The sequence below is a fragment of the Macaca fascicularis genome, chromosome 3, assembly GCF_037993035.2.
Source record: "Macaca fascicularis isolate 582-1 chromosome 3, T2T-MFA8v1.1".
NCBI lineage: Eukaryota > Metazoa > Chordata > Mammalia > Primates > Cercopithecidae > Macaca > Macaca fascicularis.
Window position 1 is genome coordinate 59,400,340 of NC_088377.1, and position 24,098 is coordinate 59,424,437.

A 24,098-nucleotide genomic window follows, 5' to 3' on the forward strand; every position below is an offset into this window, starting at 1 on the left:
CTCCAGCCTGGGCGACAGAGCGAAATTCTGTCTCAAAAAAAGAAAACAGGAAAACTTGTTATTTTTTCCAATCACTAAGTCAACTGGAAAAGGACAACTACACATTATTAGTTTTGACAGTCAATGGTTTTAGGATTTTTATGTTGCCCTCACTAATACAGTGATGTCAGTATATATACTCACACACACACACACACACACGCACACACTCTCTAAACATATGGTATGTGGATCTATGCTTCATCAAATTACAAATACTACTCCACAGTCATCATAGTTCATCAGCTAGCACTTTAAATGTCACATTATTAATTACGATGATTAAATACAAAACAATTTTCTTCTCATGTGAAAAAAAGCCAATTTATAATAGAAGAGATTATTCAGATCAGATGAAATCTTCCTCTAGTACTAACAATATCTTGGCAATAGATCATTACAGAATTACATAATTGTAATAGTTTCATATACTAACCCATGAAAATCTTAACATCACACTACATAACATGGAAAGGTACTGTGGTGTTCTGGTTCAAAGAATAAATAAGAAAAGGAAAAATGATAACTTTAGGTAGCAGGACTAACTTCTATGTTCTGGAAACAGTTATGGTTAACAAACTGAAGCACTTTGAGGCTAAACAGAAGTTCAAATACCAGTTTGATTTTAGTGGCTGGTATTCAGGTTCCCAGACATGATCACCTCCACCTTGGGCTATGTAAAATAAACAAGTGTTAAAAGATAATAAAAGTATACCATGAAGCCAAACAGCTCTGTGACCTTCAATTTCCTCATCTGTAAAGTAAGGTGAACCGTATCTACACCTCATATAAAAGGTATGAAGACAAAGTGATACATACTCAGGACTAGCAGTACCAGAATTTAGTAAGATGGTAAGTAACATTTAACAGATGTTAGCTATTAGAGCTATGATTATTAAATAAAAGAACTTATGATAAGAATGTTCTCTGCAGGACCAAATGTCTGCTGTACACTATATTTAGTTCTATAATGAAACACAACAGAGTCTCAACAGCAAACCCTGAGTGGCACAGTGACTGGCTTCCCGGGGCAGACATCAGGAACTGGTAGGGCTGCCGTAACTAGGCAGGGTGGATTTGCTGGCCAAGTACTGGAAGAGCAGCAGCCGTGGGAGTGGGCACATCCTTTATTTACAGAGAAACCCAGTTAGTTGGATGCTTCAGCATAAACTATAAAGGCTTAAAAAAAAAAAAAACTTTTGGCTGGACGTGGTGGCTCACGCCTATAATCTCAGCACTTTGGGAGGCCGAGGCGGTGGGCTGCTTGAGGCCAGGAGTTCAAGACCAGCCTGGCCAACATGGGGAAACCCCTTCTCTACTAAAATACAAAAAAATAGCCAGTGTGGTGGCATGTGCCTGTAATCTCAGATACTTGGGAAGTTGAGGTGGGAGGATCATTTGAACCCAGCAGGCGGAGGTTACATTGAGCTGAGATCATGCCACTGTACTCCAGCCTGGGTGACAGAGTGAGACACTGTCTCAAAAAAAAAAAAAAAAAAAAAAAAAAAAACTGTTTCAACATATTTAAAAAGAAACTTGGCCGGGCGCGGTGGCTCAAGCCTGTAATCCCAGCACTTTGGGAGGCCGAGATGGGCGGATCACGAGGTCAGGAGATCGAGACCATCCTGGCTAACACGGTGAAACCCCGTCTCTACTAAGAAATACAAAAACTAGCCGGGCGAGGTGGCGGGCGCCTGTAGTCCCAGCTACTCGGGAGGCTGAGGCCGGAGAATGGCGTGAACCCAGGAGGCGGAGCTTGCAGTGAGCTGAGATCCGGCCACTGCACTCCAGCCTGGGCTACAGAGCGAGACTCCGTCTCAAAAAAAAAAAAAAAAAAAAAAAAAAAAAAAAAAAAAAAAAAAAAAAGAAACTTGGTTGGGGTGATGAAAATGTTCTGGAATTAGGTAGTGATTTCACAAGCTTGTGAATATACTAAAAATCATACTTTAGAAGGGTGAACTTTCTCTCTCTCTGTATGTACATATGCATGTATTCATTCATTCATTCATTCATTCATTCATTCATTCATTCATTTGAAACAGGGGGTCACTGTGTCATCTAGGCTGGAGGGCAGTGACACAGTCATAGCTCACTGCAGCCTCGGCCTCTTGAGCTCAACGGATCCTCCCACCTCCGCCTCCTAAGTAGCTAGGACTACAAGAATGCATTAGCACACCTGGTTGATTTTTTATTTTTATTTTTTGGTAGAGAAAGGGTTTTGCTATGTTGCTCATGGTGGTCTCAAACTCCTAGGTTGGAGCAGTCCTCCCACCTTGGCCTCCCAAAGTGCTGGGATTACAGGCTTGAGCCACCACATATCCTGAACTTTATGATATGTAAATTATACCTCAATTATTTTTAAAAAAAAAAAAATGGGCATGGAACATTGTCTCCTGATTTCCAGGATTCTGAGTTTTTATACAGTTGGGGGAGGTTGGGAGTGCTTGGCAGAATGAAGAATGGCTACCTGTATCTTGACAGCTTCCTCTTCCTGGTCTAGCAGAAACCTTTTCTGCTTTTCCCTGGGTTCTCTGACAAGGTGAAGACATGCACCTTGCTAAGTAAGGTTCACAGAGTTGTTTGGATACATGGTATCCTTTTATTTATCTTTTTTTTTTTTCTTTTTCTTTTTTGAGACAGAGTCTCACTTTGTAACCCAGGCTGGAGTGCAATAGTGTAGTGTGATCTTGGCTCACTGCAACCTCTGTCTCCCGGGTAAGTGATTCTCCTGCCTCAGCCTCCTGAGTAGCTGGGATTACAGGTGCCTGCTACCATGCTTGGCTAATTTTTGTATTTTTAGTAGAGACAGGGTTTCACCATGTTGGCCAGGCTAGTCTCAAACTCCTGACCTCAAGTGATCCACCCACCTTGGCCTTCAAAAGTGCTGTGATTACAGGTGTGAGCCACCGTGCCCGGCCAATCCCAGCACTTTTGAAAGCCAAGGTGGGAGGATCACTTGAGGCCAGGAGTTTAAGACCAGCTGGGCAACATAGTGAGACTCCATCTGTGTAAGTTAAAGAATCAAAAAAATTAGCCAGGCATGGTGGTGCACGCCTGTAGTCCCAGCTTCTTGGGGAACTGAGGTGGGAAGATCGCTTGAGCCCAGGAGGTTGAGACTGCAATGAGCCATGATGGCACCACAGCACTCCAGTCTGCCAACAGAGCAAGACCCTGTCTCAAAAAATAAATAAAATAAAATCGACAACTAACAAGACCAAGTATTCGTGAGGATAGAAAATAGAAATTTAATGCAGTAGTCTCCTAAGTATAATCATGTAGGACAGGGTTCGGCGACAAAAATCTAATCAAGTTCAAGTTTAAGATGTACATATTCTATGATCCAGCAACTTCCAACCACAGGTTAGTTCCAAAAGAAATTATTGCACATGTGCACAAAGAGACACTTTCAACAATGTTCACTGCAGAGTTAGAAACTGTGAAACAATCCAAATGCCCATCTGTAGGAGGATGAATTTCTCCTACATCAGGGAATATTTGCAGGATAGAATGCTACATAGCAGTTACAAAGTCTCAAAGGCTAAATATAACAATATGAATACCTCACAAGCATAATTTCAAACAAAAGAAAAACAGGTTGCAGGGAGGAAGAAATTAGGGAGGCTAGTATTTAATGAATAGGAAGTTTCATAGTTTGGGGGGAAGAATGGGGAGATGAAACAGTTCTGGAGATGGATGGTGGTAATAGTTGCACATAATATGAATGTGCATGATTCCACTGAACTGTATACCTTAAAATGGTAAAAAGGTAATTTTTTATTTTAAAAAAATGGTCAAAAATTAAATCAAATTGCATAAGGATACATATAGGGTTACGTTATCATATAAAGTTTAAAAATATGGAAAACACTATGCTCTATTACTTATGGAGTTATACATAAGAGTGAGGTATAAATATGGGATGACAGGCCAGGAGCAGTGGCTCACATCTGTAATCCCAGGACTTTGGGAGGCCAAAGCAAGAGGATCACTTGACGCCAGGAGTTCAAGACCAACCTGAGCAACACAGTGAGACCACATCTTTACAAAATGCAAAAATTAGCCGGGCGCAATGATGCACACCTATTGTCTCTAGCTACTTGGGAGGCTGAGGTGGGAGGACTGCTCGAGTCCAGGAGTTCAAGGCTCTGGTGAGCCATGATCATACCACGGCACTCCAGCCTGGGCAACAGAGCAAGACACTGTGTGATGGTTAACACTGAATGTCAACTTGATTGTAATAAAGGATGCAAAGTATTGTTCCTGGGTGTGTCTGTGAGGGTGTTGCCAAAGGAGATTAACATTTGAGTCAGTGAACTGGGAAAGGCAGACCCACCCTCAATCTGGGTGGGCACCCCCTAATTAGCTGCCAGCGCAGCCGGAATAAAAGCAGGCAGAAGAACATGGAAAAACCAGACTGGCTGAGCCTTCTGGCCTTCATCTTTCTCCCGTGCTGGATGCTTCCTGCCCTCGAACATCAAATTCCAAGTTCTTCAGCTTTTGGACTCTTGGACTTATACCAGTGGTTTGCCAGGGGTCCTCAGGCCTTTTGGCCACAGACTGAAGGCTGCATTGTCAGCTTCCCTGCTTCTGAGGTTTTGGGACTTGGACTGGCTTCCTGGCACCACAGCTTGCAGACGGCCTATTGTGGGACTTCACCTTGTGACAGTGCGAGTCAATTCTCCTAATAAACTCCCCTTCATATATACATCTATCGTATTAGCTCTGTCCCTCTAGAGAACCCTCACGAATACAATATGGAATGATAAACACCAAATATGAAATACTGAAGACAACATGGAATGATAAACACCAATTACAGGATACTGATTCCCTCTGGAAGAAAAGGAAGGAAAAGAAGTATGATAGAAATGAGGTCCACAAAGCCCGCAAATGAATTTGTAATATTTATTTCTTAAGCTAGACTACAGTTATAGCGGTACTTACTATCTTATTCACTGTATCTTTTCATATGTATAAAATACTTAATCACATATACAAAAATGATAATAGAGGGCATCATTTTGTAAAATTCAAACAAAATTACTTCCTATAATGTTTCTAGGTGTTTTTGTCTAGACCCTATAAGGTAGGCACTGTTATTTACCCCATTTCACAGGTGAGAAAAGTGAGTCTCTTGCCCAAAATGACACACATAATAGGTGGCAGAGCCAGTATCCAAACCTTGGTAGCCTTGTTTCAGAGACCCAAGCTTTCAATTACCAAACCAAGCAGATTGTTGGGAAATAACAGAATATACACCAAGAGGAGAGCAGATAAATGCAATTTGCTCATTGACCAAATACTTATGTGGCAATCACGTGTCAGTCACCGTGTTAAGGGCTTTGAATACTACAGTGAACAAAAAGGCGTAACACACATTGTGCCTTCCCTAGGGGACCTTTCAATTCACAGGAAGGACAATTACATAAGCAGTCACACCAACCCCTGCTGTCCTGGGTGGTAAAAGAAAGCACAAGTACCCTTCACCCAGAAGTGCCAAATGCTGACTGTGGGAGGGGAGGGAAGGAGTTAGGAAAGGCTGCCAAAGATAAGACTTGTCAGGCTATTTGTTAAAAATCCATACAAAAAAAAAATATTATCCAGACAGTAAGAACAGTGTTGGAGAGTTATATTTACTTCTTTTTTTTTTTTTTTTTTTTTGAGACAGAGTCTCACTCTGTCACCCAGGGTAGAGTGCAGTGGCACGTTCTCTGCTCACTGCAAGCTCCGCCTCCCGGGTTCACGCCATTCTCCTGCCTCAGCCTCCCGAGTAGCTGGGACTACAGGCGCCCCCCACCAAGCCCGGCTAATTTTTTGTATTTTTAGTAGAAACGGGATTTCACTGTGTTAGCCAGGATGGTCTCGATCTCCTGACCTCGTGATCTCCCAAAGTGCTGGGATTACAGGCGTGAGCCACCGTGCCCGGCTGTTTGTTTTTGGAGATGGAGTCTCTCTGTTTCCTAAGCTGAAGTGCAGTGACGCAATCTCGGCTCACTGCAACCTACACCTCTCGGGTTCAGGTGATTCTCCTGCCTCAGCCTCCCTAGTAGCTAGGATTACAGGCACCTGCCACCACACCCGGCTGATTTTTGTATTTGTAGTGGAGATGGGGTTTCACTGTGTTGGCCAGGCTGGTCTCGAACCCCTGACCTCAGGTGATCCATCTGCCTCAGCCTCCCAAAGTGCTGGGATTAGAGGCATGAGTCACCATGCACAGCCTATAATTACTTCTATAGAGAAATATGACACTCTGTTAAGAAAAAAAAAAGTAGAAATCAACACACAGAGCATCTTCTGGGAATGGAATAGCACATATATCAAGTTTCAATACATAGTAATGATAGCTTATCAAATCTGTACTTTAAAGATGGTTCATTCAATAAATGGTACTTGGGAACTACATAAAAATGAATGCTAAGTTATATCCCAACTGGATTAAAGAGTTGAGATTTAAACAACTGGGCTAGGACAGAACCAGAAAATAAACATAAATATTTTTACATCCTAAGGGTCTAAGCATGACACTAAAAGCAGAATTCATAAAGACAAAAATTACTAGGTCTTAAAGAAAAAAGCTGTGAGACTTATACTATCAGATGTTAAAACTTAAAATTAACCCCCACGAGCCTTCCAGTTTCCAATGCAGCAAGAAAGTTGCTTGGAAGTCATCACTGTGTCTTAACAAGTAAAAAGCTGAACAAATTGAAAAATCAACAACTGTTCTTAGATCCATCAGAGAAGTGAGGTCACATGGCAAACCTGTTGTCCCCATAATTGGAGGGAAAAACAGGCAGGCACAGAGAATCACAACTTACAGGAGCAGAAACCTCCACAGAGACCAGGACCAACAGGGAAACTGAACTGTAATTGACAAAGTGCTGGAGGCTCAGTGTGGACAAGCCTGACACAAAAGTCCCAGACAGACCCAGTCATTAGGGGCCCTATGCTTTTGTGAGTTTTACCTACTGGAGCTCTGCCAGATTCTCACAGTGCATATACAGGGGGAAATCCCTTGTGCTTCCAGTAAGGGGAGGGAAACAGGAACCATTTGACATGTGCCAGAGCATTCTGTTGATAACCAAGTCGGCTCTCAGGAGAAACGATTTAACCAGAACCTAACTTGCTTGGTTTTGTCAGAGCCTAACTAACCAAGTGGAAGAGAAATACTCAACTCCAGCCAGCACCAGCCTTCCATGTAAGAAAAGGGAAATAGCCAACTGTAGTACACTCTAGCCAACCTGTCCTGCTTCGGGGGGAAAAAAACTGAGAAGTATTTGTGAAGTTCACAGTCCAGGGGTACAGCCTCACTAAAAGACTGAGACCTAGGCTGGGCATGGTGGCTCACACCTGTAATCCCAGCACTTTGGGAGGCCGAGGCAGTGGATCATTTGAGGTTAGGAGTTCAAGACTAGCCTGGCCAACATGGTGAAACCCCGTCTCTACTAAAAATACAAAAATTAGTGGAGCATGGTGGCGGGTGCCTGAAATCCCAGCTACTTGGGAGGCTGAGGCAGGAGAATTGCTTGAACCTGGGAGGCAGAAGTTGCAGTGAGCCGAGATCGTGCCACCACACTCCAGCCTGAGTGACAGAGCAAGACTCTGTCTCAAAAAAAAACAAAATAAAACAAAACAAAAAACACTGAGACCTAATCATAAGACTATAGAATGCTTCCCCTCCCCATATACCATACCATTACGTTATTAAAGGTCTAGTGAGAGCAGTTCCTTTTACCTAGGATATCATATTCAGCTAACAAGAAAAGTTACAAGGCATACTAAAAGGCAAAAAGCAAAGCTTAAAGAGACAGCATAAGCATCCAAACCAGATGCAAAGAGCTCCAGTGGATAAAGTACACAGCACACAAGAACAGATGGACAATGTAAACAGAGATGGAAATCCTAAGAAAGAACCAAACCAAAATGCTGGAGCTCTAAAACACTCTGATTTTGGAAATGAAGAACGGCCTTGAGACTGGACATGGCTGAGGAAGGAATCTCTGAGTTTAAGGATTCTCAACAGAAACTCTAAAACCGAAAAGCAAAATGAAAAAAGACTGAAATAAACCAGAATGGAATATCCAGGGGCTGTGGGATAACTACAAAGGGTGTAATGTATGTGTAACAGGAATACCAGAAGGAAAAGAAAAAGAGAAAAGAACAAAAGTAATATTTGAAAGAATAATGACTCAAGATTTCCCCATGTTAATGTCAGGCCCCAAACCACAGTCAGGAGGCTCCCAGAACACGAAGTAGGATAAATGCCAGAAAAACTACAGATAAGCATGTAAGTTTCAAACCATAGAAAATCAAATATTTAACAAATTCCAGAAAGAAGACAGAGGGAAAAAAGCCTTACATATAGAAAAGGAAAGAATGATTTCAACTTCTATCCAGAAACCATGCAAGCAAGGAGATGGCAGGGTGAAATATTTAAAGTACTGAAAGAAAAAATCACCACCTAGTATGTGCACACTATGAAACTGTCCTTCAGAACGGAAGGAGAAATACTTTTTCAGACAACCAGAAACTGGGGGAATTTGTTGCCAGTAGATCTTCCTTGAAAGAAATGGGTTTTTTTTGTTTGTTTGTTTGTTTGTTTTTGAGACGCAGTCTCACTGTCTCCCAGGCTGGATTGCAGTGGTGCGATCTCAGCTCACTGCAAGGTCCCCTCCCGGGTTCACGCCATTCTGCTGCCTCAGCCTCCCAAGTAGCTGGGACTACAGGCACCCGCCACCACGCCCGGCTAACTTTTTGAATTTTTAGTAGAGACAGGGTTTCATCATGTTAGCCGATATGGTCTCGATCTCCTGACCTCGTGATCCACACGCTTCGGCCTCCCAAAGTGCTGGGATTACAGGCGTGAGCCACCGCGCCCAGCCGAAAGAAATGTTGAAAAAAGTTCTTCAGAGAAAAGGAAAATGATATAGGTCAGAAACTCAGATCTAAGAAGAGAAAGGAAGAACATCAGACAAGGAGTAAAATAAAAATGTTTATTTTTCTTATTCTTAATTCAACTAACAGATAGCAATTTGCCCAAAATAATAAAATAGCAACAATATATTGATTATGCATGCTTATGTATAAGTAAAATGAATGATGGCAATGATGTAAGGACAGGAGGGAAGAATCAGGATTATTTTGTTATTATAAGGAGGCCAGGCACGGTGGGTCAAGCCTATAATCCCAGCACGTTGGGAGGCCAAGGCAGGCGGATCACTTGAGGTCACGAGTTCAAGACCAGCCTGGCCAACATGGTGAAATCCTGTCTCTACTAAAAATAAAAAAAATTAGCCAGGTGTAATGGCAGGCGCCTGTAATCCCCGCTACTTGGGAGGCTGGCATAGGCGAATTGCTTGAACCCGGGAGGCGGAGGTTGCAGTGAGCTGAGATCAGGCCACTGAACTCCAGCCTGGCTGACAGAGTAAGACTTGGTCTCGAAGAAGAAAAAAAAAAAAAAGATTACTTTGTTATTATAAGGTACTTGCCCTACTCAGGAAGCAACATAGTGTTCTTTGAAAATGGACTTCAATTACTGGTAGACCTATATTACAAACGCTAGGGAAAACACTAAAAAAGTAACAAGTGAAGTATGATTAATATGCTAAGAAAGGAGAGAAAATGGAATCATATTTAACATACTCAAAACCACGAAAGAAAAAGTATGCAATACAAAAACAGAAACAGAGAACAAGACCAACAAACAGAAAAGATTAACAAATATAGTAGATGTTGATATCAAATTCCCTGAAATGTATGTGATACTGTTGCGAGAACAGACAAATAAACCAAAGAAACAGAACAGAGCCCAGAAAAAGACTCACACAAATATAGTCAACTGATCTTTCGCAAAAGAGAAAAAAGTAATACAATGGGGAAAAGATAATTTTTTTCAACAAACAGTGCTGAAACTGGAAATTCACATGCAAAAAAAAAAAAAAAAAGAATCTAGACGAACACCTTATACCTCTCACAAAAATTAACTCTAAGTGTATTACAAAACTAAATGTGAAAGGCAAAACTTTAAGAGTTCTAGAAGATAACACAGGAGAAAGTCTAGATGACCTTGGATTTGGTAATAACTTTTTAGATAGCAAACTAAAGGCGTGACCCGTGAGAGAAAAAATTGGTAAGTATTAAACATTTCTGCTCTTCAAAAGACACTGCCAAGACATGAAAAGACAAGCTACAGACTGACAGAAAATATTTGCAAAAGACATATTTGATAAAGGACTCCAAAATATACAAAGAACTCTTAAATCTCAACAATAAGAAAATGAACAACCTAATTAAAAACGGGCCAAAGACCATAACAGACATCTCATCAAAGACATACGAATGGCAAATAAGTGTATGAAAAAATGTTCCACATCACCTGTCATCAGGAAAATGCAAAACAAAGGCCGGGCGCGGTGGCTCAAGCCTGTAATCCCAGCACTTTGGGAGGCCAAGACGGGTGGATCACAAGGTCAGGAGATCGAGACCATCCTGGCTAACACGGTGAAACCCCATCTCTACTAAAAAATACAAAAAACTAGCCGGGCGAGGTGGCGGGCGCCTGTAGTCCCAGCTACTCGGGAGGCTGAGGCAGGAGAATGGTGTGAACCCGGGAGGCGGAGCTTGCAGTGAGCTGAGATCTGGCCACTGCACTCCAGCCTGGGCAACAGAGTCTCAAAAAAAAAAAAAGAAAATGCAAAACAAAACAGCAATGACAGAAACTCTCATCCATTGCTGGTGGGAATACAAAATGGTATAGCCACTTTGGAAGACAGTTTGGCAGTTTCTCAAAAAACTAAGCAATACTCTTATGAAACTACCCAGCAACTACACGCTTTGGTATTTACTCCAAGGAGTTGAAAATTTACATCCAAACACAAACTTGCACACTGATGTTTATAGCAGCTGTGTTCAAAACTGCCAAAACTTGCAAGCACCCAAGATGTCCTTCAGTAGGTGAATAAACTGTGGTGCAGCCAGACAATGGAATATTGTTTAGCTCTAAAAAGAGATGAGCTATCCATGTGAAAACACATGGAAGGAACCTTAAATGCATATTGCTAAGTGAAAGAAGCAAATCTGAAAAGGCTGCAAATGGTATGATTCCAACTATATGACATTCTGGAAAAGGCAAAACTACGCAGACAGTAAAAAGATCCATGGTTGCCAGGGATAGGGGAGGGAGAGATAAACAGAGTACAGGAGATTCTTAGGGCAGTGAAACTACCCCATATGACACTGTAATGGTGGATACATGTCACTATATATTTGTCCACACCCACAGAATGTACAACCACAACGAACCGTAAGTAAAATGCAGACTATGGCTGATAATGATGGATCCGTATATGTTCATCAGTTATAATAAATGTGCCACTCTTGTGGGTGATATTGATAAGGAGGTATCTATGCATGCATGGAATAGGGGGGATACGGAAAATCTCTGGACCTTCTGCTCAATTTTGTTTTGAGTCTAAAACTGCTCTAAACTATAAAGTCCATTAAAAAAAAAAATTCAGATCCTCTACCTTATGCAATACCCTCCAATTTCAGATGATTCACAGACCAAATTGAAAAATAGTAATAACAACACTTCTGAAAGAGGAAAACATAAGAAACTATCTTCATGACCTTGGGGTGGGCAAAGATTTCACAAATAGGACAGGAAAAGCACTAAACATAATACTTTTTAAAAAGTGATAAACTAGACTTGGTTAAAATGAAGAGCTCTGTTTATCAAGCAATATTAAGAGTTTAAACTGGCAAAGACAGGCCAGGCGCAGTGTCTCACACCTGTAATCCCAGCACTTTGGGAGGCTAAGGCGGGTGGATCACTTGAAGTCAGGAGTTCGAGACCAGCCTGACCAAACTGGTAAAACCCCATCTCTACTAAAAATACAGAATTAGCTGGGCATGGTGGTGCACGCCTATAATCCCAGTTACTTGGGAGCTGAGGCAGGAGAATCGCTTGAACCCAGGAGGCGGAGGATGCAGTGAGCAAAGATCACGCCATTGCACTCCAACCTGGGCAACAAGAGTGAAACTCCACCTCAAAACAATAACATAAAATAAAATAAAATAAAATAAAATAAAATAAAATAAAATAAAATAAATAAATAAACTGGTAAAGACAGACTGGGAGACGATATATGCAGTACCTGTATCTGGACTTGTATTCAGAACAACTATTACTTGCAAAATCATGGAGGAATCTCAGAACACAATGTTGAGTGTTATTATACTATTATAATTGAGTTATTATAATATTATAATGTTGAAAAATCCGACACAAAGGCATAAACAATCATTTCATTTATATAAAGTTCAAAAACAGGCAAAACAAAAATAAATTTAAAAGTTCAATAATAGGCAAAATTAATCTACAATAAAAGTTGGCATAGTTGTTCATAATATATAAACTATATAAAAATATAGTTGAAGGCCAGCCACAGTGGCTCATGCCTGTAATCCCAGTATTTTGGGAGGCCAAGGTAGGAGGATCAGTATTTTGGGAGGCCAAGGTAGGAGGATCACTTGAAACCAGGGATTCAATACCAGCCTAGGCAACAAACAAGACCCCATCTCTCAAAAAAAAATTTTAGCCAGGTATGCTGGAGCACATCTGTATCCCAATTACTAGGGAGGCTGATGCAGGAGGATTGCTTGAGCCCAGGAGTTCAAGACCAGCCTGGGCAACAAAAGAAGACTACCATCTCTATAAAAATAATTAGTAACATATATATAGTTGCAAAAATATGTACAACATGATTTCAATTTTATAAGTGAAATATAGACACATATATATGAACATGCATAAAAACCATAGAAGATGTAATGCAATATAGTAACTGTTTACCTTTGAATTCTGGTAAAGTATGAGTCATTTTCTTCAATATTTATTTTCTAAATGTAAAGTTTTTAGTAGATACGCTATGCAATTCTTTAAGCTGATGAAAGGAAATGCTTTGACTTCTTTATTATTAGTAAGTCAGTATTCACTACATTCAGATCGATTATTCACTCTTCCCATTTCCATCCTTCCCATTCATCCCTCTATACAATGGCTTCGACACAAAACACTGCACCATACTTTCTTTTTGACATAGTAATTAAAGACCAACTGGTAAAGCTATTTTCCTTTTTGTCGTACCTTTATTTCGTAATCTTTCTGGAAACTCACTGTTTCCTTGAGTTGCAAGGAATTGAACCAATATCTTTATCAAATTCTTCCCAGACTCACTCTCTATGTGCTCTTCATGTTGAAAGCTTCAACACTTTTGTTCCCGCAGGCTCCCTCTTTGCCTTCTTTAGGCACTTCCTGGGTCATCCCACCTGCTTCCTTGCCTTTAACTACAATCTGTTGCTAAAGAGATGACTTTCAGATCTACACTCAGTATTCCTTCCCCGGTGTTCTCCTGAGTCTCCAAACCCATAGAAACTATTATCCACTAGACGTTACCTGATGCCTCAACACGAACCTAAGATGCAATACACTTACATTTCCCTAAAACAATATTAGGTAAAAGTCAGGTCTAGGGGGAACCAGTTTACTAAGGAATTATCCCAGCTTGCAGACACTGGCTTTAGACAACACATTTGCACAAATCAAGCACAGCAGTCTTGTCTGATTTCAGAAATGACTGAAAGCAGAATAACATTTTAGCTAAGCAGAGCAAGGTAAAATGGCATTAAATCCAAGTTGAATGGAATCAGCCCTGGGGGATCTATGCCTGTGGATAGGGGTCCCATGGTTTACATGAAAGTTAAAGCCTTCAAAAAGGTGGTAACAAACAGATATCCTGATTAGCCAGATGGGTTAAGGCTCAAGAATAGACTTTGGTATCGATGATGAGAGGTGGAAATAAACAAAATAGGTCAATAAGAAGGGAAACTTGTCAGAACCATGGAAGGCAGACAAGCTCATCCTAAAGGAAAGGAAAGAAGAAGATATATTTCATTGACTACAAGAAACTCTAGGATAAAGGCCATGCCATGATTTAATGTACCATTATCTTATGCTTCCCCTTTGTGAAAGTCTCAATGCCACCAATTAAATATAACTTGTCATCTCTGGCAGCATTCAGTTTTAAAAATGTTCAAAAATGTTCAAAAAGTGACTGCAACTCGGGAGTAGCTGAGACTTTGTCCTCAGTGTGCTAAGGACAGAAAATCTGACTGTCAGGTCTCTAGGATGGGAAGAAGGATGCCGGGACATCACACACTCCTGCTGCTCCCTACTACGGTCCAACAAGCAGGAAACTCAGCAGGATGAATGACTACACTCTCTTTAATATGACAATCAGAGAGAAGTGTTAATGACAAGGAAAAATACTTATGACACGATGTTAAACAAAAACAAAAGTAACATATAAGATGGAATTATTTGCAAAAAAGCATGCCCTCCCCCGGAGGATTAAGTAGAAGTACTTCAAATGTTAATTACTATGTTAAGGTCCCGGAATTATAGGTAATTTCTTTCCTTGCTTCTTTATATTTCTCTTTACTTCCCCCAAATTTCTACAAGCAGCACATAATATTTTTATAACCCGATACAAGGTCAAATATGAAATGTTTGTTTTTTAATTAGCAAATTGTGGGCCACATACATAAACTGGTTTATTTAAATATTAGATAGAGGGCTCTCTCATTAATGTACAATAAGCCCTTCATACCAATGGAACAACCATTATTCAAATCATGATATCAGGTCAGAGTATCCTAACATCATCTGTAGAGAGAGAGCCAATGGTCACTGTAACGTAAGAAATTATGTTGGTCATTTTTCTTTTTAAATATGAGGTTTCAAGAATGTCAGTGCTATTACTTAAACAGAGAAAAGAATTAAACAGTTCAACTTACTACCGGATCTTGACCCTGACATAATCATAGTCCACGAGAGACACATCTGGTCACATTGCTGATAAAAGTTTACTGCTAAAAGCTGGCAGTGTTTTCTTGTATAAGATATATTTCTCTTTTTTTTAAAAAAAAAAAAAAGACTGTTTGACAAGTAGCTATCACGGACGGAAATTGAAGCTAACACATTTTTTACTCTGGTATCTTGATGGAATTGGTTTTTAGCCCACATACTCAAGTACCAATATATTTCTCTCCTCATACTGAAAAGGAACATTTTGACAAAGGATAAAGATCTAGAAATGTAAACATTATACTTGCCAAGAGTTAAAAACAAAATATGCTACCTTCTACTTTGAGTAGTACTAGATCAGAAATGGGCTGAAAATCTTGGGACAAATCAAAATTTTTTGTTTATAAAGTTTAAGAAATTCTTTTCAAATGACTTTCCTTGCTCAGGCATAGTAAAAGCCTAATCAAATAACAGAAGACAACAGTATGGATGTTCTAATTAAAATATCTGATATAACACTTTTATTTATAGTAATCTGATATCATTTGAGTTTTTATTTTTTATTGTAATATATTTATTTTGAGACAGAGTCTCGCTCTTGTTGCCTAGGCTGGAGTACAGTGGTGCGATCTTGGCTCACTACAACCTCCACCTCCTGGGTTGAAGCAATTCTCCTGCCTCAGCCTCCCGAGTAGCTGGGATTACAGGTACCTGCCACCATGCCTGGCTAATTGTTTTTTGTATTTTTAGTAGAGATGGGTTTTCACCATGTTGGCCAGGCTGGTCTTGAACTCCTGACCTCAAGTGATCTGCCCACCTCAGCCTCCCAAAGTGCTGGGATTACAGGTGTGAGCCACCGCGCTGAGCCAGCATTTGAGTTTTTATATGTTTGACCCTAGCTGATACATATAACTACAAAATAAATGTTTTAAGTGCCAAAATCTTTCTTAATAGCATCTACTATGTCTTATAAGATCAGCCATTCAGAAGGAAATAACAGCTTGAGTCAATTTAAAGGAAAATTTTTAAGAGCAGCATCCTGCCACAGATCTTCTCTTACAAGGCAACAAAAACAATGCAAGACCAAGAAACAACAACTCTAATTGCTACAAAATGCTCAGAAAGCAATTGCCCTAATGTGTGGGAAGTTTAAATTGCCCAAGGAAACATTCCAACAAGAATTACATAGAGATAATAATGACTTCTATTTAAGATGCTCCTGGGTTGAAATTATTTTCTAACTTTAAGTTACTGCATTACTATCATAAGCAAACCCAGAGTAATTACAAGTGAATTCGCCACCCAAAGGCTAGTTACTTCAAGGTAAGAATTCAGTTTGTGGAACATTTTGACCAAAGAAAGGAAGTAAACTATTAAGCTATTGTATCAATGTTTCCTTGTCATCTTCCACATTCTAAGAACACAGTCTAGATAACAATCTCAGATGGGCCTGACTTAGCCAGCTCCTGCTGTTTACTCCCATTTAAATCCATTCTAATTTTTATGCTATGTAAATCCAAGACAGCTTAGAAACCAAAGTAAGGCCTTTTTGCATTTCTTAAATAACATCAGTATTAATAACCAAAAAGGGCATGGATTTAACTTCTCGAGCATAAAACAGCAAAAGAAACCCACAAAGATTTAATCAGCTGGACAACTGGTAAAACACATATGGTACTTTACAAATCTCTGTTGGGTTTCCACCCATTCATTCTTTTAAGAAACAAGCTGGGCACAGTGGCTCACACCTGTAATCCCCGCACTTTGGGAGGCTGAGGCAGGCGGATCACTTGAGGTCAGGAGTTTGAGAGCAGCCTGGCCAACATGGCGAAACCCCATCTCTGCAAAAAATACAAAAATTAGCCAGGCATGGTGGTATGCAGCTGTAATCCTAGCTACTGGGGAGGCTGAGGCACAAGAATCGCTTGAACCCGGGAGGCAGAGGTTGCAGTGAACCGAGATCGTGCCACTGCACTCCAGGCTGGGCAACAGAATGAGACTCCGTCTCAAAAAAAAAAAAAAAAAAAGAAGGAAAAAAAAAAAGAAACATTTATCAGGCCTGGAGCAGTGGCTCATGCCTATAATCCCAACACTTCCAAGGCAGGAAGATTGCCTGATGCCAGGAGTTTCAGAGTCTCTACAAAAAAAAAATAAAATAAAATAAAAAAATTAACTAGGCATAGCAGTATGTGCCTATGGTCCCAGATACTTGGGAGGCTGAGGCAGGAGGATCATCTGGGCCCAGGAGTTGGAGGCTGCAGTGAGCTATGATGGTGCCACTGTGTTCCAGCTTTGGTGACCCAGTCTCCAAGAAAAAAAATGGAAGCGTTTATCAAATACCTTAAAGTGTACTATGCTAGATATTGTGCAGAATTCAGACGTAAGTAAGGGATCCAGCTCAGGAAAGAGCAGCTAAGACAAAACAGAAGAAAAACAGTGTTTTTTAATAGATATAAAACTTAGGAAGGGAAAAGGGAGCAGCTAATTATAATCAGAAAAGACTTTGCAGTAGAGGTAATAACAAAACTGTGTCTAGGAGGTGCACAGAATTTCTACAAGTCAAAGAAGGGAAAGAAAGAACATTCCTTCCAAAATCTGGGGAGACAGTAATCGAAGACTCAGAACGGAGAAGGTGGTGGGCACATGTGCAGAAATGGCAAGGTAAGCAGGGAAGCATGGCCCTCCTGGGGAATACGGTGAAAAATGAGTCAGAAAATGTACATCAAGGCCAGACAGTGATGGGTTAGGAATGTCAAAGTAAGCACTGGGCACAGGAGAGAAAGGCAAGTTTTCTGGGACAGTGACTCCCATATCTGGCTGTATACCAAATGACACCTGGGACGTCTAACAAGCAGATTCTCAGATGCCATGAGGACCAGGAAACTGTCATTTTTTTAAAGCTCCTGGGGTGATTATCATTATCAGTCAGATGTCAAGAGTGCACAAAGAATGCTTAGAAAAGTAACAGGAAGAAAGCAAGGAAGGAAGGAAGGAAGGAAGGAGGATTAATGGAAAAGCAGAACCGGAAGGTTATTTTTGGTGAAAAAGAAAAGGAAGGTAAGTATGCCATATGAAAATACATAAGAAAGGCCAAATGTTTGCAGAAAATGACATTCAATGTGAACGTTCTGAGGCTACTGATGGCTTAGGAAATTTGGTCCTAGAAATTCAGGAAAATTAACTTCATATTTAAACATATACTATTTGCAGAAACTTTTTTTTTTTTTTTTTTTTTTTTTAAGATGGGGGTCTCACTGTCGCCCACGCTGGAGTGCAGTGGCGCAATCTCGGCTCACTACAGCCTCTGCCTCCCAGGCTCAAGCGATTGATTCTCCCACCTTAGTCTCCTGAGTAGCTGGGACCACAGGTAATTTTTGTATTTTGTCTTTTGGTAGAGACAGGGTTTTGCCATCTTGCCCAGACTGGTCTTGAACTCCTGACCTCAAGCGATCTGCGCACCTTGGCCTTCCAAAGTGCTGGGATTACAGGTGTGAGCTACCACACCCAGCCTGCAGACGCCTCTTTTAAGGTGGCTATGTACCGTCGGCCCTCCATATCTGTGGGTTCCATTTCCACACATTCAACCAAACCATGGATGAAAAATATTTGGGAAAAGTAAAACAATTAAAAATCACACAAACATTTAAAATGCAGTATAACAACTACTTACATGGCGTTTACATTGTACTACATATTATAAGTAATCTAGAGATGATTTAAAGTATACAGGATGAGTGTAGGTTATGTGCAAATACGATGCCATTTTTATTATTTATTTATTTATTTATTTATTTATTTATTTATTTATTTTTTGAGACAGAGTCTCACTCTGTCACCCAGGCTGCAGTGCAGTGACATGATCTTGGCTCACTGCAGCCTCCACCTCCCAGGTTCAGGCAATTCTCCTGCCTCAGCCTCCCAAATAGCTGGGATAACAGGTTAATGCCAACACAACTGGCTAATTTTTTGGTATTTCTAGTAGAGATGGGGTCTGACCATGTTGGCCAGGCTGGTCTTGAACTCCTGACCTCAAGTGATCTGCCTGCCTCGCCCTCCCAAAGTCCTAGGTTTGCAGGCGTGAACCACCACGCTCGGCCTATGCCATTTTATATAAACTTGAGCATCTGTGGATTTTGGTACCCATGGGGAGTCCTACAACCAATCTTCCATAGACTCTGGGTTGGGTATCTATGGGGAATTGGTTCCAGGACCAATTGTTATTAATTAACTTTGGGAGTATATATAACTCTCTCCCTAAATGAATGAAAAACAAATGACACATACAAAGCAATAGTGCTACAAACTTAAGAGGAACTCAATAATTATTTATCAAATAGTAAATGTTCAAAATTCCTTGAAGAAGGAAGTCTTTAAAAAGTTGAAAGGTATATTTCATCATTTTTTTTTTTTTTTTTTTTAATTTATTTATTTTTTTGAGACGGAGTCTTGCTCTGTAGCCCGGGCTGGAGTGCAGTGGCCAGATCTCAGCTCACTGCAAGCTCCGCCTCCCGGGTTTGCGCCATTCTCCTGCCTCAGCCTCCGGAGTAGCTGGGACTACAGGCGCCCGCCACCTCGCCCGGCTAGTTTTTTGTATTTTTAGTAGAAACGGGTTTTCACCGTGTTAGCCAGGATGGTCTCGATCTCCTGACCTCGTGATCCGCCCGTCTCGGCCTCCCAAAGTGCTGGGATTACAGGCTTGAGCCACCGCGCCCGGCTTCATCATTTTTTTATTTTAAAGAGAAAAGAGGAAAAAGTACCTCTGTTCTTTTCTTCCATCTTTCCTTCTTTCTTTCGTTTTAACTTCAGTACACACCTGAGGGTTGTTTATTTATTTTTAAGATGTCATAATTCTTACCTTGGCTGCCAAGGCTTTTAAACTGTCAAGGAATCTCTGCCAGAAATCCTTGAAGAGTGGGCGGTCGATTTTCTTCAGGCTCTCTTTGGTACTGGCATCCACACTGACATACAGCTGAGTAACTGGCTTGAGGTTCCTTAGTAATTTAAAAAAAAAAGAAAGAAAAATTATTCCTCTATCAGGCTTTCCATGATATAAAACTTGCAATCTGTAATAGACGTGGGGATTAAACACTTCACTGGGTCTAGAGACTTCTACTTCCCCCAAAAGACTGAACTAATCATTTTAATCATGTGACAAAATGGGATGGCCTCTGGTTATTTTTTAAATCACTGGAAACCATCCCGAATACATTGAAAATATTGAATTACTTACAATTGGTCCTTCTTCAAATACTGTTTGAATGGAAAACAAACAAAATGTGATCTAACTTCAGGTCTGACAGCATCAGCCCAGCACAATTAGAGGGGTTCTCTGATATGACTTCCCCACCCACACACTCTGCCAGCCACATGGGGTCTGTGCTGCTGGGCCACTTCCCTCCGTCAATTCACTGATGGAAGTCTTCTAAGGAACAAGAAGCAATCCCAAGAGCTCAGGCCTTATTCGAAGGACATAGAGTCACACCTATGCTTCTGTAAGTGGGAATGGGTTTCATGTCAAGCCTTGGGTGGGCAAACAAGGACCTATTTGGGGAACTTTAAGTAGTGCAGACCCAGGACAGTAGCAACCTCATACTTACACAGGAGCACAGCCCAGAAGAAGAGAAGAAAAAAATGCATTCTTATTTTCCTTGCCTTTACAATCAGTTTCCATGAATACCATTCATTCTACACTTCTCTCAAATTCACTGCATTTCATAATTTCTTTCCTACCTACTAGATTTCTAGTAGGTCCTTCTTCTAGTAGGTCTTTTTCCCCTGGCCCAATCCCCAGACAGGGTCTCATTGTCATCCAGGCTGGAGCAAAGTGGCGCAATCACAGCTCACCACAGTCTCAACCTCCCAGGCTCAAGTGACCCTCTTATCTCAGTGTCTCGAGTAGCTGGGACCACACGCATGCGCCACCACACCCAGCTAATTTTTTAAATTTTTTTTTGTAGAGACAGGGGTCCCACTAGGTTACCCAGGGTAGTCTGGAACTCCTGGGCTCAAGCGATGCACCCACCTCAGCCTCCCAGAGTGTTAGAATTAGAGGTGTGAGCTACTGCACCCGACCCTACTAGATTTCTTTCAAGTAATACATTAAACCTAGACTATACTTTTTCTTTTCTTTCTTTTTTTTTTTTTTTTTTTGTGAGATGGAGTCTCACTCTGTCATCCAGGCTAGAGTACAGTGGTGTAATCTCAGCTCACTGCAACCTCTGTCTCCCGAGTTCAAGTGATTCTCCTGCCTCAGCCTCCTAAGTAGCTGGGATTACAGTCGCACCCTGCCACATCCGGCTAATTTTTGTATTTTTAGTAGAGACGGGGTTTCACTATGTTGGCCAGGCTGGTCTTGAACTCTTGACCTCAGGTGATCCACCCACCTTGGCCTCCCAAAGTGCTGGGATTACAGGCGTGAGCTACTGTGCCCGGCCTAGACTGTACTTTTTCTAAAGCCTCTCCCCTTCTCTCTTCATATGGGTCTCATAATTCATTCTCTTCAGTAAATTTAGAACTAGAAGAAAGAAATTCCCCCTTAATAATCTTCTGATCAAATTCTCCCAATATTCTTTTTCTATAAGGGTTCTACAATTTATTCCACATTTTTACCTAGAAGTTTTATACATTTTTTGTTTCAAAGTCCATGCATTTTTAAAAAATGAAAATATCATTCACATGCCATACAATTCACCACTTTAAAATGGTTTATGTGCTTTATATATGTATCAGTAGCAGCCTTATCAATCTTTGAGTGTAAGACCTTGAAGAGCAAGAATCCTATTTTTCTTTTTATCCAGCCACACAGGCAGACATTAAAGCTACTTTTTAGGAGATATTGTTGATTTCAGCAGACAGAATTTTTAAGGGAATATAGGCCAAACAGATGCTTACAATGATGTGGCTTAGTGACATATAGAAAAATCACAAGTGTCTAGACTTCTATTTGCTTCTGTTAAAAGTGGAGAGGCTCTGACCAAATGTAGGACAGAGGTGATTAAGATCCTGGCAGGCTCTCATTGCTTTAATGCCTCTGCAATACCGACATACTAAGGGAATCCTTCAAAGTTCAGGTAATGTGTCACTACTGAGCAAAGCACATTAATTACTGAAAATGTAAAACAAACGCATCAGTAATAACAGCATTCTGTCTCATCACCCCTTTGCTGAGTGCCCCTTTAATAAAAGACAAGCTATGCTTCCTTAACTGGACTTTTATTTAAAAAAAAAAAAAAAAAAAGGACTGTCTTTTTTTTTTTTTTTTTTTTTTTTGAGACGGAGTCTCACGCTGTTGCCCAGGCTGGAGTGCAGTGGCGCGATCTCGGCTCACTGCAAGCTCCGCCTCCTGGGTTCACGCCATTCTCCTGCCTCAGCCTCCTGAGTAGCTAGGACTACAGGCGCCCGCCACCGCGCCCGGCTAATTTTTTGTATTTTTAGTAGAGACGGGGTTTCACTGTGGTCTCGATCTCCTGACCTTGTGATCCGCCCGCCTCGGCCTCCCAAAGTGCTGGGATTACAGGCTTGAGCCACCGCGCCCGGCCAGGACTGTCTTAATGGCTACTGCTGGCTATCATCATCTGATACTGACAGGACTTTGTCAAAAGCTTCCTGATGCAAAATGAGAACTGCCCTGACCTTTTTACTATGCTTCCATAACTACTTAAGCTTATAAACAGTACATTCCAAAGGCCATACTCCTTTTACAAAACTCTATCATTTACAAAATAGGAAGCCCTGGACACTGACACTACCACTAAGGAATTCTAGTCAATACTATATGTCTGAGATGCTATACTCAGGGAAGTCTCTAGATGTCTTGTCAAGGAGCAGAGGAAGAATGGAGAAGAGGAAAAGGTCCCCAGGAATTATAGAGCTCATTTCTAAGGGGCTCAAAATTAGCAAAGAGGCCTTTGGAGATATATATTTTCTGAGCTTTAGGGATCTTGTTTCTGCCTAGCACTGGTCTCTATTCACCTAGAAGAGACAATGAGGCTCCCAGTAGGGTCACTTATCTGTCTCTATTCTATACAGAGATAACAAATGTTCCCAAAAAGCAAAAGTCTTACATCATCAAAATCATCATAATAATAATTCCTGCATCTGAGAATCTCACAGCACTGCTGGGAGTAATTAAAAAGGATATCCTCTGCTCTCCCAAAAAGAGACAATATTGAAGATAGACAACCTTAAGCCCAGTCCTCTGTAAAAATGCTCAAGGATTCGTGATGTGAGTATTGTAAGAACCCTTTATCTTAATATTAAATCTCTGAGTGAAGAATTATCACATATAAAACTGTGCTGACGAACATAAAAATCTCCCTCCCATGTTGCCTTTCTGTAGAGATTATCAGGCCTCATTCTACCTTCCAAGGCTCTGAGACTTGGAAGGTAGAATGAGGCCTGACAATATCTGCAGGAAAAAATAAAATAAAAAAGGAGAGAGATTATGTTTGTAAGAAATCCAAGTAAACAGTGACTCTGAAGCTCCTCCTTGGGATAAAAAAATAACCCGAGTGACCCAAACATGCAATGATATTAAAACCTAAAACTCTAAGACAATCTGGGGCTGTCAGATCAAGCCAAATAGCTCAGGAGGAAGAGAGGAGGAGGGTGAAGGAGAAGGAGAGAATGATTTAGCACTCACCAAGCTGGCACACTGTGCCGTGTGCTTTATCCTTCTTGATCAGTTCACTGAATCCTCACAATAAAACGACCACGAAGTCGCTACTTATGCCCACGTTAGAGACGATGAAGCTGAGGTTCAAGAGGTTAAGTAACGTGTGCAACAATCTATAAAGAATAAGCGTCAAGCCGGGTGCGGTGGCTCATGCCTGTAATCCCAATACTTTGGGAGGCTGAGGCAGGAGGATCACCTGAGGTCAGGAGTTTGAGACCAGCCTGGCCAACATGGTGAAACCCCATCTCTACTAAAAAATACAAAAATTAGCCGGGCATGGTGGCGGGCGCCTGTAATCCCAGCTACTCAGGAGGCTGAGGCACAAGAATCGCTTAAACCTAGGAGACAGAGGTTGCAGTGAGCCGAGATCACGCCACTATACTCCAGCCTGGGTAACAGAGCAGGACTCCATCTCAAAAAAAAAAAAAAAGAAAGAAAGAAAGAAAAGAAAAGAAAAACAGTAAGCATTAAGGAGATTCAAGTTCAGAGATGACTCCAGGGCCTTTCTCCTAACCCTGCCCA

At 41.0% G+C, this 24,098-nt stretch overlaps 1 protein-coding gene across 4 annotated transcripts in view; it reads right to left on the reverse strand.

Moving 5' to 3' along the window:
- Positions 1 to 24,098, reverse strand: part of LOC102133005 (S-adenosyl-L-methionine-dependent tRNA 4-demethylwyosine synthase TYW1) — a 254,181-nt gene that overhangs the window by 101,671 nt on the left and 128,412 nt on the right. For all 4 annotated transcript variants that reach the window (XM_065541834.1, XM_005549423.4, XM_065541832.2 and 1 more), the window contains one exon: positions 19,758 to 19,893. In XM_065541834.1, the coding sequence (XP_065397906.1) occupies positions 19,758 to 19,893 (136 nt within the window). The remainder of the gene's footprint in view (positions 1 to 19,757; positions 19,894 to 24,098) is intronic.